The sequence below is a fragment of the Bombyx mandarina genome, chromosome 13 (assembly GCF_030267445.1).
Source record: "Bombyx mandarina strain Sakado chromosome 13, ASM3026744v2".
Lineage (NCBI taxonomy): Eukaryota > Metazoa > Arthropoda > Insecta > Lepidoptera > Bombycidae > Bombyx > Bombyx mandarina.
Genome location: NC_143220.1, coordinates 3,805,832 through 3,825,526, shown reverse-complemented (window position 1 = coordinate 3,825,526; position 19,695 = coordinate 3,805,832). Strand labels below are relative to the sequence as shown.

Here is a 19,695-nt window from a genome sequence, read left to right as displayed (position 1 = left end):
AATCTGTATATTAAAAGAAAATAAAACTTTAAATTGACTTGAAAAATATAAAAATGTGCTTAAAGTTTACATTCAATATTATGATAAAATAATGAATCAAATAATGTATCCAAAACCAAAATGAAAATTGCTTTTTGATACAGAAGCTAGCTCTAAAGGCCAGAGCCATTTTGTAAATTCTACAGAATCTTATGAAACAAACTGAGTCATTACTTACTGTAGGTACAACAATTCCACATTCTAGTATACTTCCAAATAGCTAATTCAAGTAAAAAAATATTAAGATTTAAATTACTCACTTCTTGTATACTCTGCAAAATGAATTGTTGATTCTCTTGTCGGACATGTGTCTTCTCCGATCTTCAAACAAGTCTTTAATAGCCGTCACACCTAACACAAACAACACAGGTAGCATAGCCACTTCCTTCCCGAATGCACTTATAGCTGGCACCCAGTTCAACAACACAATAAAAATAAAATACACATTTGCGATCCTATGAAACTGTTCAAATAAATTTTTTGGTAAAAATGACAGTAAGGTGTATTTAGTAGTCCTAATTTTATTGTTGCACCTATGTCCATTAGGATGGTCTTTTGGTGGTGTTTTATCTGGCACTAAATGGTTTGGTACTACAGTCATATGACAATTATCAATAACAGGCTGTTGTCTTCTCAACAACCAAAAGGCTGCACGCCGCCATGGGCCAACAACGGAAGTTCTTCTTATTGTGTATATGGAATCAGAGCGGGATGCTTGTCGTGAGTGATGAGCGCGTACAGATCCAAGTCTTGGTTGGGCACTTGCAGGTACTGGTTCGCGATGACCTGGTGGTAAGATGAAGTCTGTGCGGCTGCCAGTGCGACTGTGACCGGGTCCTGACCCGGCGCGTGGACCTTCGCCAATTTGACCATGAGACAAAGCTCGCTGATGACCTCTCAGTGCAGATTTTAAGGGCGGCCGGGCCGTGGTCGTATTCCCGGCTAATATGGGAGTGCCACCATGGCTTATGGACCTCGAGTGTCCTTTTACTTTCGGAAATAGATATGTTTGTTCGGGTGCTCCTGGTAAACATGGCACCGTCGAGGGAGTCTCTCCGCTTCCTTCTGTTGACATTTTTATACATCTGTGATGGATGCGGCTCAATTATTCCTTTCATTTAAAACGTGACGCGTAATGTGATAGTAATGTTTATTGAAGAGTTATAAGAGAATCTGTCGATTGTCGAAAGATTTGAAACATATGGTAAAGTCATCTGATCACTGATTCGCAAGAATAATATTCGTGTTACAGAGAGAACGTATCAATGGTGATGTATTCTGAACTGATAGTACATTACACATTGCTATATATTTCACATCGAAATACAAATATTGTTATTTCCACAAAGCAACGGTGCTTATCACGTACGCGAGAGAACAACTCAAAACAACTAAAAAAGTGACTGTAAGTGAGAGTAGCGAACTGACAGAATTGACACGAAGTTGACATTTTGACATGATTTTTTTTTGTTTGATCGTCAATTGGATACGCGATGAGAGCAAAGCCTATACAGCCAAGTCTTGTGTAGTGGAGGATGAAGCCATGATTGCCGTTATGAATGGCAATTTACAATGTCCGTTCCCGTATCACGTACGCAGCTGCGACATGGTATCACCTCATCCCGCAGCGTATGCGGGTGAGGTTGCAGGCCCAGTAAAATCTGGCTCTACGCGCGATAGTAGGAGCAGGCCGTTACGTCAGAAATGACGTAATAGCCCGGGATCTTGATGTGCAGTTGCTCGAGGAGTTCATTTGGAGGCTAGCTCGTAATATTTACGAGCGGGCTGACGGTGGACCCCACGAGCATCTCCACAATATAGCTCCCTTGCATGCCAGACCACCTAATGGTCAGGCGCTACCAAGGGAGCTACTCGCGACTTAACCGGAGTGTTAAGGGAGTGCTCATAATGAGTGTGGGAGCATGGGGGTGGGACTGAGCTGTCCACATACGGGATCCGTGGTGGACCCCGGCCCTCTTCTTGCTGACTGTTGTTCCTGTTTGTATATAGTAGTCAGTAGTCAGTTTGTAGTTAGGTTTAGTTAGTTATAAGGGGAAAAAAGAAAAGAAAAAAAGCAGAGTACAACACCCCGGCGCCGCCGCGTGCTACGTCCACGGGCACCAATTCGACGCCTAACCAAACCCATCGTATTATATATGTATATATAGATGTAAACTGCAACCGAGCACGCTAAGAACAGTCCCACCCTCATCACACCCCTGCCCTGCATTGCAGGGAGCTTCTGCCCGGGCAGATGGGTTTGCCCCGAGGCCCGCTCCGTGCCCTCTTAAGGGGGCACAAAGAACCCTTCTTATATTATTGTGAATGGCAGTGAAATGGAGCAACTGGACCTAAGATGCAAATGAAATTGATATTGGAATGGAATTTTTGAATATTAAATTCAGTTACCGAATCAATTGTCAGTTTAAACTCGATGAAGTAAGACGTGTCGTATGCGTAAGAGGATGGCCCCAGTATTGTCTAGACAACAACAAAATTTTTGTTTTTTGTTTCAATTGCTCAAAATAAAAAAATAAAAAAACAAGAATATCGGTGAAGAAATATTTATTGCTGTGCGGAATGTTAACAAATATGAACATTATGAGTGATTTAGAACCAGCAAACTTCAGAAATCTTCTTTATATATAAAAATGAATTGCTGTTCTTTAGTCTCGCTAAGACTCAAGAATGGCTGAACCGATTTGGTTATTTTTGGTCTTGAATTATTCGTGGAAGTCCAGGGAAGGTTTAAAAGGTAGATTTAAATATGAAAATGCTCGGAATTAAATAAAAATAACAATTTTGTTTTTCCTTTGATGTGTTCCCCGTCGGACGGATTCCTTTAGGTCTTTTATTTATCGATTGAAGCACTACGAAGTCTGCCGGGTCAGTTAGTTATCTATAAATGGATTCGATCTCGTTTGATCTAATATTAGGCCTTATGACACCGTTTATTCAAAAGCAGGATACTATCCTACGATAGTCTATTATATATTTATTTTACAACTATTACATATCTAATCCTACGACCGTATAAGTCCAAAAGAAAGATTGGTTGTACATTAAGATTTCTTGCAACAGGAAATTCGTATCAAGATTTAAAATTTAGTTCTTCAATATCCCAACCCCTGATGACAAAAACTATCCCTGAAACATGTCGGGCTATTTATAAATGTCTGGAACATTAAATAAAGACGACCGATATTACTACTTTTTATTCGGAAGCAAAAAACAAACTAAACTTCTTCTCTTTGTTAAAAACACAAACATCGATTCTCAATCTTTGATATAATTTTGGTTCATGCTTCAGTCTTGCATTCAATATGCACCTTTAATAATCTGGATTCTATAATTTTACTTCGTTCATTTTGTTCATTCGTCAACGTCATCGATGGCCGACATCTTTCCGTTCTCAGTTCCGACATTTTGACATTTCTTCAGCAGTAGTTGGTTAAATCGAGTCGATCTTTTACACTATCATAATGGATGAAGAATACGATGTGATTGTCCTGGGAACAGGCTTAAAAGAATGTATTTTAAGCGGCATGTTGTCAGTTTCTGGGAAGAAGGTTTTGCACATCGATCGCAATAAGTACTACGGTGGTGAATCTGCGTCAATTACCCCGTTAGAGGAGCTGTTCGCTAAGTTCAACGCACCGGCACCTGATGAAACATACGGTCGAGGTCGAGACTGGAACGTTGACTTGATTCCTAAGTTTCTGATGGCTAATGGATTGCTAGTCAAATTGCTCATTCACACGGGCGTCACCCGGTACTTGGAGTTTAAGTCCATCGAAGGAAGCTATGTTTACAAAGGTGGAAAAATCTCCAAAGTACCTGTCGATCAGAAAGAAGCTCTTGCGTCTGATCTTATGGGCATGTTTGAGAAGAGGCGTTTCCGCAACTTCTTAATCTACGTTCAAGATTTCCAGGAAGAAGATGCCAAGACATGGAAGGATTTTGATCCCTCAACTGCAAACATGCAGTCGCTGTACGATAAGTTTGGGCTAGATAGAAACACCCAAGATTTCACTGGACATGCTCTTGCCCTTTATTTGGATGATAATTATTTGCAACAGCCTGCTATCCAGACCATTCGCCGCATCAAGTTGTATTCTGATTCACTAGCGAAGTATGGTAAGTCTCCTTACCTTTACCCATTGTATGGATTGGGAGAACTTCCTCAAGGCTTTGCTCGCCTTTCTGCTATATATGGAGGAACCTATATGTTGGACAAACCCATAGATGAGATTGTCTTGGGAGAGGATGGAAAAGTGGTTGGTGTTCGCTCTGGCAATGAAACTGCCAAGTGTAAGCAGGTTTATTGTGACCCAAGCTATGTCCCTGACCGTGTCCGTAAGAAGGGTCAGGTGATACGATGCATTTGTCTATTAGATCATCCCATTTCTAACACCAAGGATGCACTTTCCACTCAGATTATAATCCCTCAAAAACAAGTTGAGAGGAATTCTGATATCTATGTGTCGGTAGTGTCCTACACTCACCAGGTTGCAGCTAAGGGTTGGTTTATTGCTATGGTCTCTACTACTGTTGAGACCAATGATCCTGAATCTGAAATCAGACCTGGTTTGGCTCTTTTGGGTGCCATTAGGCAAAAGTTTGTATCAGTGACTGACTATTATGAGCCAATCGATGATGGTAGCCAAAGCCAAATATTTATTTCGGAATCTTATGATGCCACCACACACTTTGAAACAACTTGTCTGGATGTGCTTAAAATTTATAAACATGGTACTGGGGAAGAATTTGATTTCTCTAAAGTCAAGCTGGAACTTGGTGAAGAGGATCAGTAAATAATTGAGAGGTCTCATGAAAAAATAATATGTATACTGCTTGTTATTCAACTGTTTATTTAAGGAAAAACCTCAATGAATTGTTACTTTATAATACTTCATATTTAAGTAATTGAGAAGTTTATGGTCTACATTTAACCAGTTTCATTAAATGAAAAGAAAATATTATTTGCACTAAGTATTAAAACTAAAGAATAATTTCCGAATATAGTTGGGTGGTTGCTATTTTTATCTTTAATATTTATCAGTGTTAAGTTGGTCTGCACAAGTTAAAAGCTGTTTATATGTTATTTTGTAACTGATATGCATTCCAATATGGTACATTTATTGATGCAGCAATAACCTTAATATAATTTGTGTAATCTTTCAAAATTATGAATGCTCATTATTTTAATTGTGTAAGATCATAAATAAAGTTACATTATGAAAACAATAATTTTTATTTTATTTCAAAATAAAAGTACGACAACAATTTTCTATTTTGTACATATCTAATATATAGCTATAATATATCTTATTTTGTATTAATTTTAAGACTGTATAAGAGGTCATTCCTACAGCCAATAAATACATGATCATCACATATTATGGGAGAAGAGAATGTTTCTCCTGGTAATTGGTACTGTGCCATTACTGTTCCAAGCTCGGAATGAATTACCCACAACTTTCCATCATTAGAGGCAGCCAATATTAATTTATTATTGAATATAGTTGGTGTTGAGTAAACAGGGGAACTAACTCTTGTCTTCCAGTGCAAGCTTGGTTGAAAATTTGTAATGTTAACACTATAGACATTATTGTCATGACATCCAAAGTACATCTGCCACTTAAATTTATTTATTTCTTTTACACATAATGATGAAAATATGTTTCCTTTTGCTCCATTGTATGTCCATATCTGAAAATAGTACTTATATGTGAAATGATAAAATCTCAGTTCATATTCAATTTTTAATAAAAAGTATTAACTAAGAACTGACCTTAATACCCTTTTCTACAGTCCTGCAATGTATTTCTCCATTTACTTCAGCAAAAATTACATACTTATCATTATCATATAGTACAGGACATGCGAAAATGGGACCTTTCAAGGAACCTTGCCAAATAATAGTCTTGGTATTGACGTGCAGACAAGCACACACACCAGAAAATGTACCGAAGAGAATGAATTCATTTTTAGCTAAGACTAGATCTGCTGATATTGCTTGGTCTGAGACATGTACTGTTTCTTTAATGGTACTAGTCTGAAAAGATAATTCTGGTTTAACTTTACCCTTAAGAATTTTTGAATTTAGTAGCTTTGTCTAGTAATACATTGCTTACCAAGATGTCAATGCATCGTATGTTACCATCATATGATGCAATGTATAAAACTCCTTTACAGTATGTTGCTTTACTTTTAATCATGGAACCAACATTGATTTGCCATATTACTGAGCAATTTTCGAGAAGAAAGCAGATCACAGTGCCATCGTATGTGCCAACAACGCCGCAAGGTGATGTCACGCATTCATCGTGCACACACAGGATCGGAGCTTCAATTCGTGATTTCAACTTAATCAGACCTTGTATAAAACCGGTGTTAGCGTTCATAACCACGATTTTTCCTGAGTGGCTCCCGACGGTGACATACAGCACACTGCAAACAAGGTTGGGAAGTATTGTCAGAATATTCAAAAGAATGTGAGTATATTCAATACACCATTCAATACACAAAAAAAACATTTAGGTAACAGCATAAAAAGCAGTGAATAAGCTGAGTTAACCAACACTGTAATTACGAAATTTATTCTGTTCCGCTCAGTGAATATTGCTTTAACTCATAATGCAATTTTTATGTTTGAAAAACCTTCACTAACTGGGCCCGGAGATGTTTACATTTTATTACTAAATTATATATATATATATATATATATATATATATATATATATTACATAGTTTTTACATTAAAGCCTTGTAGGTTTCTGGATAACTCACCTTTCACTTTTATAGAGTGCAGGAGAAGCATCAACACATTTCCCAGTATCGAAAGTCCATTGGACAACAAACTCCACGGTATTAGAATTTCTAAGGCCACCGGCACCTTTTTTTGTAAGATATGCTATTTTCACCATGGCTGCTTGTAGATCGGTTTCTTTTGATACTCTTTTTGAATTTATTTTCTAAGCAGTTTGTATCTTGGGTAATAGTTTTTAAAACATCACCAATACTTTTATTATGTGATAATAAATGTGGTAAAATATGTTTTCCTACTTCAGGGAAAGTTAATGAAAGTTTATTGCAAATTGTTACTGCTAGGAATGATGTACCACCAAGTGAAAAAAAACTTTTACTTTGAAGATCTTCATAATTCAAATCTTTATTTACTAAGGCCTTTAATTCTCTAAAAAGATATGATTTGATATTTTCCACATTTTGTAGTATGTTTGATTTTTTATAGATATTGACTAGGATTTCTTTAGAAGTCTTTCCATGAGCATTAGTAGGCAAAGTATCCACTCTGATCACCTTATCTGGCCAGTATTTTTCATCAAGCTTACATTTAAGGAAGTCCAGTAATTCCTGACTGCTCAATGTTTCAGCTGAGAAGTATACAATGAGGAGGAGAGGGGTTTGCAGCCACACACATGAACAAGCCCTTACTCTTGGACACTGCATCACAGTAGATTCTATAGAATGTAAATTGATTTTATGACCAAATCTTTTTATTGTGTCATCTACACGGCCTCTATAAAACACAGTCCCATTCCTTATCTCACCAATGTCACCTGTGTCAATAAACTTTATACTATTTTCTTCTTTGTTTCCATTCTTTCTATTAAGAAGAATACATTTTCTTGTTTTGCTAGCTGAAATGAAATAAATATTTTTTGGTAATATTTGAATAAAAACTGGCAGTGACAGCTAGGATTTGCATGTTTATTTACAAATAAGTTATAATAGCCGGCAAACTTCTTGAGCATTTGTTGACGTAGTGGGGGTAAGTTTGCGCATGGTACACTCACGTGCAAAAACATTATTTACTCTGCGTCATAATGCAATTAAATTATTAAAATCAACATATGTATTTATTTATATATTTATTAGAACATCAACAAAAAATATAGGTTAATAATTGTAATAATTTAATCTTGGGGTAAAATAGATATTCCTTCTATTAAGTCAAAACTAGAGCTGTTGCCAGGTCTTGTTTCAGTTGAAGGGAAGCTGGTATTTGTAATTTTTTTTTCGTTATCATAATCTTGACCATCATCATCATCACTGTTTTCATCACCCGAGTAGCTATCATCGTGATGAGTCGACATAGGGCTCATCGGTGTAGTTTACAACTCGGTCGTTCGATCTTCTTTTTTGTCTATAATTAATTATTTTTTGAAGATATTAGATTCGTAGTAATCGAATGTTACTTTTTTCAATTACCAGCTTCCGATTATTTTCTGTTTTTTTTTTCATCTGAAGCCTAGCTCTTTCATAATTCGTCGTAAACTTAATTCCGAGCCATTAAAATGTATATCTTCTTTAAAATTTTCGAAGCCTTTCTACGGTACGGAGTTTCGCTGCTTGTTATGTAGTTATTATGATTACATCTTTTTATTACAGATTGAACGAAACTATCCATTCCGGTAACTTTCTTCTTCCCTGATCTTTTCTTACCCGGAGTACCAAACACGGCGAGCATGCCAGAGCCTTTAGCTTCATTAATAATGCACCTAACAGTACTCACTGATGTTTTTGTTGCTTCCGAAGTCTGTTTTACTTTTTCCATATCATTCTTCCCCTGTTTTATAATGAAGCAATATACGTCGTACACAATTTTTCTACCCTTTCTTTTGATTACTACACCAGTTTGTCGCGGCATAGTGTATTTTTTATAAAAAATCAACAAACACTCAACAAATAGCAATGGCAACAAAGTCAACAAGCAATTATAACAAATAACTTAACGATTAATAACAATAGATTTTTCAGTTCGCAAGCGGAACGAGGGCGCGGTGCGGGGCGCAAGGTTCGACTGATCTACCAATAACGCGCTCGATACGATTTCCCCTGCCGTCGCGCCTCATCCTCACCACCAAAGTGATCTAAAATTCGGTTCTGCGCAGTCAAGGTCATTTGCTCAAGATGTTTGCCGGTTACTATATCAAGTATAACATTGTAATATAGAAAACCATGGTTAATTCACTTAAAAATAATGAATTTTGACAACACTTGCATTTTGAAACCATATTATGTGTTCCGTTTGACGTCCGAAGTCCATTATGAGAGTACATCGTATGATTTCCACTGCAGGTCGCTAAATTTGACTACTTCCGTTTCCTTAAGTCCCATCTACAGCGCCCTCTATAACGTCTGGAACCGAACCAACAAGCAAAGACAAGCCGCCATATTTGTCATTGTTGCGTCGTTTTTTTCCCACGTGCAGTCGTTAATATTTTAAGAAGTTAGTAATTTAAAATGTTATAAGCAACTTTCGAGATTTGAAGTAGAAAGTTTGTTTCAAACAAGTGTTATGATTATCTTCCGTTTCGTGAAACCTCCAAGGCTCTACAATGAGTGACGAGGTTATCGCGCCTTTCAAAGTAAAATTTAAGTGAGGATAGTTCTTCGATTTCTTCGGATATTTCTTCGGGTTCGTCGGAAAATAAAGACTAGGGACCAGCAAGAAAACTTCGAAAAAGTGACTGGTCGCGAGATCTGAATAAAAGGTTTGACTTACTGTCGCAATAATCGGTGAGTCATGTGAATAATATTTTAACTTCGAATCATGCTATTGCTGGTCGTGCACCAGTGGTCCCGCCTTTACACTTACAAATACCAACATCTTATAATAATAATGTCTTATCTGGTTTCAACTTCCAATCGAAATTAGACAACGACGAATAGTTTTTACGTCTGCCACCAGACCGTCCGTTACCAGAAGCGGGTAGGTTTTGAAATTTGAGCATTTCTATAAAAGAACCAGATATGCAAAGATTTGACTAGCCGACTTAGAACGCGGTGCAGTATTCGGAGGTTCAAAAAAAAAAAAAAAAATTTTTTTTCCTGCGTTATCTAATGCTCTTTTGGCACAGAACGAATGCGTTATGCTGCCATACAAAACCTTGCCGACGGGTCAAATTCAGAGAATGTTCAGCTTAATACTTCCGCCTTTTACGAAAAGTGTAAACCGCTATTCGGTAACGATTTCGCCTATAAAAGTTTCTAACGATATCCTTCAAATAATTTTCGGTAAGCGAGCCGAGGTTATACGATAGCGTCGTAGATACCTCATAAAGAGATTAAAGGATAGATATATCAGGGAAGATATAGAGAAAATATCTTCTTCTTGTGATTATATGTTTAACCCCAACTTATTATTGGCATATATACAGAAAATTGGTGGTATTGATAAATTACAAAAGCGGCACCGTCTGCTACTCGCATCCGGCCCGCATCGCCGGAACCCTCAGCCTGTACTGCCAATGCAAAGCCATGTCGAGGTAGGCCACATTCCAATACATCTAAAGAGGCCGAAAACAGATATTCTGAGCGATGCTATCCAAATAATTCCTCAGCAAGAAAAACGGGGAGGGGGGAACAAGTACAAAGTGGAACGAAAATCAGGAAATAAAAATAAATTACTCAACAGCATTTTCAGGCGGATGTCTAAGACTATATCGAAACACCTGGACTCGATCCACCAAACGTAATATTGAAATTAATAATAACTTTATGTCAATCAAAATCCAAAATTTAATTCAATAGAGCTTTAGAACCCGCACCCCCGACACCATCTTTCAGATTTCCTCTTTTCATACTTCCCAAGACCAATAAAAAATCGAACAATTTTCAACCTCAAGGCATTGAACAAGTACATGAAACAGTCTTTTTCACCTTTTCCACCATCGAGTTCCTAAGTTTTATAACAGATTGGAATGTCAAATTGGATATGAGCCAGGCCTATTATCATCTATCAATGACGTTTCTCGGGATCAGTTATCAGGGTCGTCTACTTCAGATGATATGTCTGCCATTCGGCTTAGCTGCACCACCGCGGATTTTTGCTTCAGTGACAAACTAAATAGCCGAAATACTTCGCCAGAAGGGTCTGCGACTAGTGGTTATGTGCTTGTACACCAGGGCAGAACATCTCCCGCCATCGGAGCAAAGCTTATCCATATTATCTGGAACCGCTGCGTTCATTGACAGTGCGTTTCCAGAGGTCTTTTTTGCCACGTACCAGCTGGCTATGGAATGAGCTCCCTCCACGGTGTTTCCCGAGCGCTATGACATGTCCTTCTTCAAACGAGGCTTGTGGAGAGAATTAAGCAGTAGGCAGCGGCTTGGCTCTACCCCTGGCGTTGCTGAAGTCCATCGGCGACTGTAACTATTCACCTTCAGGTGGGCCGTATGCTCGTCTGCCTGCAAGGGCAAAAGACTTGTTGAAATCTCAAGTAACTATACTGAAACCTTAGAACTCATATCTCAAGGTGGGTGGCGGCATTTACGCTGTAGATGTCTATGGCCTCCAGTAACCACTTAACACCAGGTAAGCTGTAAACTCGTCCACCCATCTAAGCAACCGGTTATGACACTGACGAGCTTGATAGACTTTCTGGGAATCCTATGGGACACCAAATCCAAGACGAAGTCCCTACCCAAGAATTTGCTCGTGCGACTTACTGCCGGCGGTTGGAACCTAAAGCAGGCGCAAAGCCTCTTAGGATATCTCAACTTTGCGACTTTCATCACCCACCGGGGAAAGTTGCTTTGCCGAGTCCTTGCAGTACCACAGCAACAAGCTCAGGAGGTATCCTCATTTACCAAAGCAGTATTCGGACGAGGTACGTACAGAGCTGGATTGGTGGTTAGAGAAAGTCAGTCAGAGCACACCAATTCATCCACAGAGAATGGCCACGAACCACGTCATCACCGACGCGTCGGACATTCAGTGGGGAGCCCTTGTAAACAACAGAACAGAATTTTCCTACATAAAGAACGAGGGAGGAACCCGGTCACGATAATTGCTAGATCTGACTGGAAAATTGCTTAACTTAATAGACCACCTCAAAGTTGTACTTCTCCTTCACCACCTACCGGGACTGTACAACACTGAAGCCGATCACCTCTTACGCAATCGCGGCGGCTTGGAGTGGTATCTCACAGAAAAAGCAACTACTAGGCTATTCAGCCTGTGGGGAACTTGTTCGCGTCTCGGACCGCTCATGGATAAAAACTGTTTACCTCTTGTGAGTCCGCGCGAGTAGGTATTTTGCCCTGAAGCAGTGGTGCGTCTCGGTTCGAAGGGTGGGGCAGCCGTTGTAACTATACTTGAGACCTTAGATCTTATATCTCAAGGTGGGTGGCGCATTTACGTTCTAGACGTCTATGGGCTCCAGTGACCACTTAATACCAGGTGAGCTGTGAGCTCGTCCACCCATCAAAGCAAAACTCGAACGCCTGCCTCTACAACGCGTTCAGCAGATCTTGGCATTACTGACTAGCATGGCCGTTTCCGCCGCTCAGTATGATATCCAGAGTGCTGGACCACCTCAACTCAACCTCAGGTCGGTACATACTAGTGGTACCCAAGTGCAAGAAGCCCCTGTGGAGGCCAGACCTGAAAACACCTGCCCTCAAGCGACTCAAGAAGCTCAGAGATCTGAACATCAGTCTGGTGGACACTGACAATGCTACCGCCAGGCTGTCAGCAATCTACACCTGGAAGCTTGGTTCATTTTGGGTGGGACACGCTGACAGGGACATGGACATCGGCAGGAGAGAGTCTACGATAAGAACATACGCCCCTATTTGGAATAAGGGGTAAGGTTTTGTCAAGAAAATGTATTAATTCTCGTGTACCCGAATTAGAAAATGTAGCTAGATTTCTCTGTTATCTGTATTTATCTCATGGTCTCTCCTACCGGACCATTCTAGTTTATAAGTCTGTTATATAACGTCCGTTTGTGAAACTCTATCGGATATAAAAAATAGCTTCGAGCCCGACAGTGAAACATACTGAAATCTATTTCCTTGACAAAGCCTGCACCTTCTAAATTACTGATATTTGGGTCGAAAACTAATCGATCTTCACACCAACAGTCCAGTTGGACATTCGTGGCTGCTCCTGACCAATTGATCATCGATGCAGTATACTGGCTACGCAATCTAGTGAATATGACACAGCAAACCAGTGGGAATATTTAATCTATTCTTAGCAACTAAAGGCTCCACTAAGCCAGCTACTGCAGCGAGGATTAGTAGTTGGGTAAAAAGTCTTTTAGGAGACTCAGGTATTCAGGCCTCAGTTGGAAGCTGTAGAGCGGTGGTGAAAACTTTAAACTGGGTAGGAAATTACCAAATTAATGATATTTCAGCTAAAGATAACTGACGACATGAGCATACTTTTAGAAAGTTCTATCAAAAACTTATTATTAATGCATCAAACACTGATATAAATTCTGAGAAATCTTTCTCAGTATTTTCGTCCTAAATCTTATTAGGTTGATTTGAATTCAGTGGGTAATATTATACGGTTACCTTCAATTAATTTAAATTACGTGCTTAATTTAAGCTTTGCTTAATTAAACACAATAAGTCACATTGTTGCTTTTTAAATAAATCTTATTTTATTTCAAATACAAGCCACCAGGAGATAACAAACAGTCTCTCATAATGGACTTCGGACGTCAAACGGAACACATAATATAGAAATTTTACCTTCCAATAAAATTTGTATTATGTTTCCTAAGACGTCCGAAGTCCAGATAATGTCTTCCTGGGGCTACATCCATCATTATGAGCCGAACAATGACAAATATGGCGGCTTGTCTTTGCTTGTTGGTTCGGTTCCAGACGTTATAGAGGGCGCTGTAGATGGGACTTAAGGAAACGGAAGTAGTCAAATTTAGCGACCTGCAGTGGAAATCATACGATGTACTCTCATAATGGACTTCGGACGTCTTAGGAAACATAATACAAATTTTATTGGAAGGTAAAATTTCTATATTAAATTTAGTATAAATTTGGTGCACTTAAACTTTAACTCACCCAATATAATTTTACCCATAGTATTATTTTTCTCATGAGGTTGAACAAATAATTCTGTTTCCGATAGGCAGTTTCCCAATGGCACTTCCTTGTCTCCTGTAGTAACTTTATTTAGATCAAGTTCTGCTACACTTGCCCAACATGACATCTCTGTAACTCCATATAATGTGAATATTCTAGTTTTATTATTCTTATGTTTTAGCTCTTTCAGTATTTTAATTCCATTAAGCGGTTCACCTCCTAAAGCCAACACTTTGAGTGTAGATCTAGCACATAATATTTTATTCTTGATATTTTCATTTGAATGTTGAAAAAATTTTGATGGTGTTGTCTGCCAGAATGTTACAGAATTGTCATTGTCCTCATGAAATAATACTTCTGTGAGGTCCGGTGCAATAAGAAGTGATGCTCCATTTGTACATGCAAGTAATATTTCAACCATAGATGGATCAAAGGTCAGTGGAGTTGAAAAATAGATAACATCTTTTGAGGTAATGCTAAATAGTTTAGTTAAATCATCAATGTTTGGTTGTAGGCATTGTATTGGCACTTGTATGTGCTTAGGTTCCCCAGTGCTGCCTGAGGTTGTTGCTATAAATGAGTGTTGAGATACAAAATTATTTTCTGCAGTAGTATCACAACTGTAGAAGAGTATATTCAAATCAAACATTGAAGCTGTTGTGTCAGGTTCTTTTCCAAATAATTCCAATTGAACATTATCTCTGTTTTTGTTGATCACAATTACTGCAGACAATTTGATTTTCCCAGTAATAGTCTCTATGTCTTGAGGAGAATTCAAAAATATAAAAGAGGTACAACATTTGTGTGCCCTTAAACAAATAAAAGTAGATTATTATTCCATATAAACAACCTTTGGGGCAATGGTATAGAATTTTTCATATAATAGTAAAGGACATGGCTTATTTATATGGACATTTTTAAGTATGACCTCTTGATGAAGAGCTAGAGGACACACTGCCAATCTCACAGCACATCTGCTTATAGTACATGCAGATAGCAGATAACACACCAAACAAACAAAAAACTTTTTTAATTTGCATAATCTTATGTGAACATAAGAGGAAACAAGGAGTATGCTGATAACAGAGTAAAGTAAGTAAAGAACTAAATAGCTTCCAACTGCATGTTAATTTAATGTCCAGATTTGGTATAATTTCAGAAAGAGCCACAGTCAATAAGAAATTTTAAATGGTCTATTTTTTATAAACTCTTATTTCAGGATCAATAATCTTTAAATTGTTTAGGTCGGCATTGTGAATAAAAAACATTTCAAATAATATATGTAATGAATGCACTAATGCTGATGTGCAGGCAGAATACAAAGCCATAGTGTAATAGCTTTAAAAATAAGTGTATCATGGTACACTTTAAATTTTATTGTAATAGGTGTCTGTGAGCACACTTGGTATTAAGTGGTAACTCGAGTTCATAAAATTGCAATGTGAATGCCAACATTGACCTTGGTATATGAGGAGTCTCAATGGTTCCAAGGTGCTGTCTTCCTACCAATAACACTACGACATAGTAATAATTTCAGATATAGGGTTGGCGAGGCAACTAAAAGTTTGTCTCAGTGGACAGTTAACGAAATACTTACGCTGCTATAACCGAAGGTATGATTGCATTCTTTTCCGAAACCAATGCTATGACACCTTTGTTGCATTTTAACTGTTGCAAGTTCTGCGACACGTATTCGCAGACTCCGTATAATTCTGAATAAGTATATGTATGATATTTGCCGCATTCGTACTGTCTAATGGCAACGTTACCGGGACTTCTCGCGCAAGTTCGCATGAAAACATCATAATAACCGCGATTCATTGTCACCATTTATAGATAGTTTAAATTTCATCTTTAAAAATTTTCATCTAATTATCTTAGATTTCATTTGATTTCAGTAGTGGTCCTAGTTGAAAATGATGATTGATTGTGTCTATCAAAACTACTTTTTGCTATGTAACTTCTGATAAAAATATTATGTGTATTGTCTGTCTATGACCTCTTCTACATTAAATTCAAAATTAATAAATAAATATTCTTTTTTTTATGAAATTTTTGTTTGTGTTTATTTTTCTGTACCTTTTTTTTTTTTTAAAGATTTTATGACATGGTAACTAAGACCTTTAAGTCATGTCTTATTTTACTTTATATTCTTAATTTTATGAAAAATGATAATATGGAGTGAAATGAAATGAAGATGATTAATTTGAGACATTAATCAACTGGGATGAAATTTAATGAAATGAGATGATATGGGATGAAATATAATCGCAGTAAAATGGTGGTCATTTACTGAGATTTTTTCAGTGGACTTTTTGGAGGAACCCGAGAAGTTACATCCAGCAGCTTTGTTTCATTTTCCCACATTTGTGCACTTTCACAGATATTAAACAGTTAATAAACCACCATTATTACACATTTAAACCCGAAGAAACACTAAATAGGCAAAATAAAACAAATCACACAACTGCACTCCTCTCGTTCCCGCCAAAAAGTCCATTTTTCTGTACCATAGATTCAGTGATGCCAGATGACCGTGTGAATTTCCCCCCAACTTTTTTCGAAAACCCCCCGAAAATAGGCTTTTTGAAGAAAAAAAACCCCAAAACAGTTTTTACTTATTTTAAAGAAAAAATAAAAAACCAAAAGGATTCTTTTATTTTTTAATCAAGCTATCCCCATAACTTCCATCTATCAAGCTATCCCCATAACCATCTCTAAACAATTATCACGATCATATTCACTTTCGTTATTATTATTTAAAGCATACTCGTTTTCGAAGTTAAAGATATTTAACATGTCCGATGTGGGAACAAAATTTATGCATCTATTTGGCAGTGAAAATCGAATCCTGAGAACCGCTTCGGCAGTTTCTATTGCTATTTGGTTGCATAATTTGTCCTTTATAATATTGACTTGTGAATAGTATAGTAGACTATAATTATTCTAATAGTAATTGCAAATTGATACTCAAAAAACCTCCGAAATTTCTCTCAACTAACTTTTCCCCCCGAATGTCCCCCAAAGAATCTTTCTCCCCGAATTTCCCCCCCAAGGTCGAAAGACCCCCAGAATTTGCAGGGAATCCCCCCCATCTGGCAACAGTGCATAGATTATACACTTAATATTGTTCTGTACAATCTAGGTGAATGAAGTTAGCCCCTCAAAAAAATTTTTTGTTCCTATTTTATACTTATTTTCTATTAATACGTTTGTTCATCATTTGTTCATGATTGTTCACTGTTAATAATTGTTTGTTCTGCATTTATTTATTTAAAAAAAATATTTAAAAATATACCTACAAGTTAGCCCCTCTAATGCAATTTTTAATATTTTTTCATCCTTAATGACTCGTAAATATTCATTTTCGATTGTTCTTACATAAAACACGTTTGTTCTCTTTCGAAATTACTCGTTTTTTGTTTAATTTACTATTTTTATTAGTTGAATAAATGTATGCAAAATATGTGTACTGCGCATGCGTCAACTATAATGCCTAAACTTTGTACCGTCTACGCGGTTTTAATCGAGAGAAAAAAAAACAAATATAAATCCTGAAGGAGCAATTGATTGGTATGTATACAGTTTAATTAAAAAAATTAAAAAATAAATAAATGAAATAATGTACATTGGCGTAAAGTTAGACCAAATACATTTTTTCCATCCTCCTACCTATCGTTATGAAGGTATAAAAAAGATTAAGTCAATAATATGTTCATTATTTATCTTTCAAGAGATAATGTAGGTATACATTATAATAACTTTTTTACACAGTCGAAATTATATTCCTAACATTAGTAAAATAACATTTTAATATTTTTTTTATAGTTTATGTATTGAAAGTGTTGGAAAATTATTTCATGTTTTAGCTGGAAAACGACATTGAGAATTATATGCAATACAAGATAATGGGCTCCATCAAATGAATTCGAATGAAACCAAACTGTTTACCATCCAAATTCGATTGTCGGGCAGATAGAAAACGAAAATTCACTCAAAGTGAACCTCGACCTGCATTTGTGAAATGGCAAAGACTCACTATTGTCAAGGAGATTGAAGAGACGACTAAAATGAGATGTGTTATATTATTATACCTTTGCCATCTTGTAGTCAAGGTAGGTGTAACTGTCAATAATTAATAACACTCACAGATCTCATAATCAAATAACAATATCAGAAAAAAGGAGAATAGTTAGTTAGTTAGTGGAAGTAGCTAAAATGGGCAAGTGGACCTCAGTTCCTATTACATAAGGTACTAGGAAGTTTGTGATAATGAAAATTTATCACAGTGTAATATCACTTACTTACTTTAACAGTGAAGGAAAACATTGTGATGAAACCTGCACACCTAAATGTTCTTAGGATTTTCTTAGGTGTGTAATCCACCAACCAGCACTAGGCCAGCGTGGTGGACTAAGGCCTAAAAACCCTCTCAATGGTAGTGGAGGCCAGTGTCCAGCAAGGGGATATATTATATGGGCTGATGATGATGACTAGGAAGTTACATACTACTACTACTACTACTACTACTACTACAGTACACATATAATCCTATATATTTACAAACTATAAGTTTGTTGGGTACCTAGAAATTGCTAACATTATTTCATATTTCCAGATGTCCAGCCACTTGAAAATAGGTGTAGTAATGACAAAGCTATCCAAGTAGCTCCAGCACAGGAACACAAAGGCAAGGCAAGTGTGTATTGCCACATCACCCCTAAATATATCTGAAGCAAGTACAAGTAAACAATCAGAACCAGCAAAAAGAAAACTGTTGTTCCTGAGGACAAATTTGACAGTGATGAGTCAAATGCACCAGCAAAAGAAGGATCAACAGTTGACTATGAGTTATAGAAGAAGATTAATTAATATTTATTTAAATGAATATTAATGAATATAATTTTAATTATCGTGCAAAATTTTTGGTCAAAACATATATGTGTATTTTATAAATAAATATTCATTCTCAGTATTAATGTTGTTTTAATCTTCGATTGAAAAATTGGTTAATATTTTCGAATAACATAAACACGTGACTTTAAGCATAAACATACTTTTTAGGTAAATATTCTATTTAGCTTTGCTGGATTTATCCAATATTTCGACATACCAAAATTTCATACAGGAAAGACAGAGATAGATAGCTATCTGATTGAATACCTTGTAGAATTGAGCTTCGAAGAAAGCTCTTTTCTTCTCTTCAAAGTTTATTCTTATTCTTTATTAGAATTTATTCTAATTTGCACAGCTTCTCTAACCGACACTGCATGGAATAAATAATCATTATAATTATAAAATATATTTCTGTTTACATACCATACAATTTTCATAGTTCAAATATTAATTTGGATTGATATTAATTTATTTCGATTATCAAAATAATTTGTATTAAACATTTGTATTTCCTCAAAATTTCTATTTTTATAATAATGACTGTGACCACCCGATAAATAAAGAAATTAAAAATATTATAGATAACTTATTTTTAAATAATAGATTAAAAATTATAAACAAAGATAGCGTATTAAAATATTATATTATGCCTATCATTCTTAAATAATTCAGTAAAGAAATAATTTTCGCATCACCGTATATAATTAATATGAATAATAGGGTATTGCCCACTATGCTAAAAAAAATCATAAATTATGTTTTTTTGATAGATCTACAAAAAAGCAAGTGTGTAATGCTGTTTCCATAAAAAAAATGGCAAAAAAAAATTAAAGAAAGATATTATGCACAAGTTCAAATGCATATGTATTATATAATAACCGGCAAACTTCTTGA

At 36.5% G+C, this 19,695-nt stretch overlaps 3 protein-coding genes and 1 long non-coding RNA gene across 4 annotated transcripts in view; 2 read left to right on the top strand and 2 right to left on the bottom strand.

The window, feature by feature from the left end:
- Positions 1-1,469, bottom strand: part of LOC114252482 (phospholipid-transporting ATPase VD) — a 71,440-nt gene extending 69,971 nt beyond the window's left edge. Inside the window, exon 1 of the mRNA XM_028186945.2 lies at positions 300-1,469. Within this exon, the coding sequence (XP_028042746.2) occupies positions 300-1,114 (815 nt within the window). The 5' untranslated portion in view covers positions 1,115-1,469. The remainder of the gene's footprint in view (positions 1-299) is intronic.
- A 1,750-nt stretch (positions 1,470-3,219) lies between these two features.
- On the top strand, positions 3,220-5,289 carry Gdi (GDP dissociation inhibitor). Its single transcript, XM_089732288.1, has one exon. It carries the CDS (start codon positions 3,522-3,524, stop codon positions 4,851-4,853), a length of 1,332 nt encoding a protein of 443 aa, XP_089588414.1. The 5' UTR covers positions 3,220-3,521; the 3' UTR covers positions 4,854-5,289.
- Positions 5,275-16,403, bottom strand: Aasdh (Aminoadipate-semialdehyde dehydrogenase). Its single transcript, XM_028186954.2, is given in 7 exon segments — positions 5,275-5,751; positions 5,834-6,097; positions 6,177-6,492; positions 6,832-6,968; positions 6,970-7,703; positions 13,885-14,714; positions 15,503-16,403. Coding segments are annotated over 7 exon segments (2,898 nt in total). The 5' UTR covers positions 15,736-16,403; the 3' UTR covers positions 5,275-5,367.
- Positions 16,404-17,073: 670 nt separating this feature from the next.
- Positions 17,074-18,878, top strand: LOC149501581 (uncharacterized). Its single transcript, XR_016324078.1, has 3 exons — positions 17,074-17,478; positions 17,775-18,020; positions 18,524-18,878. It is a non-coding gene; the product is annotated as an uncharacterized LOC149501581 (long non-coding RNA).
- The last annotated feature ends 817 nt before the right edge of the window (positions 18,879-19,695 follow it).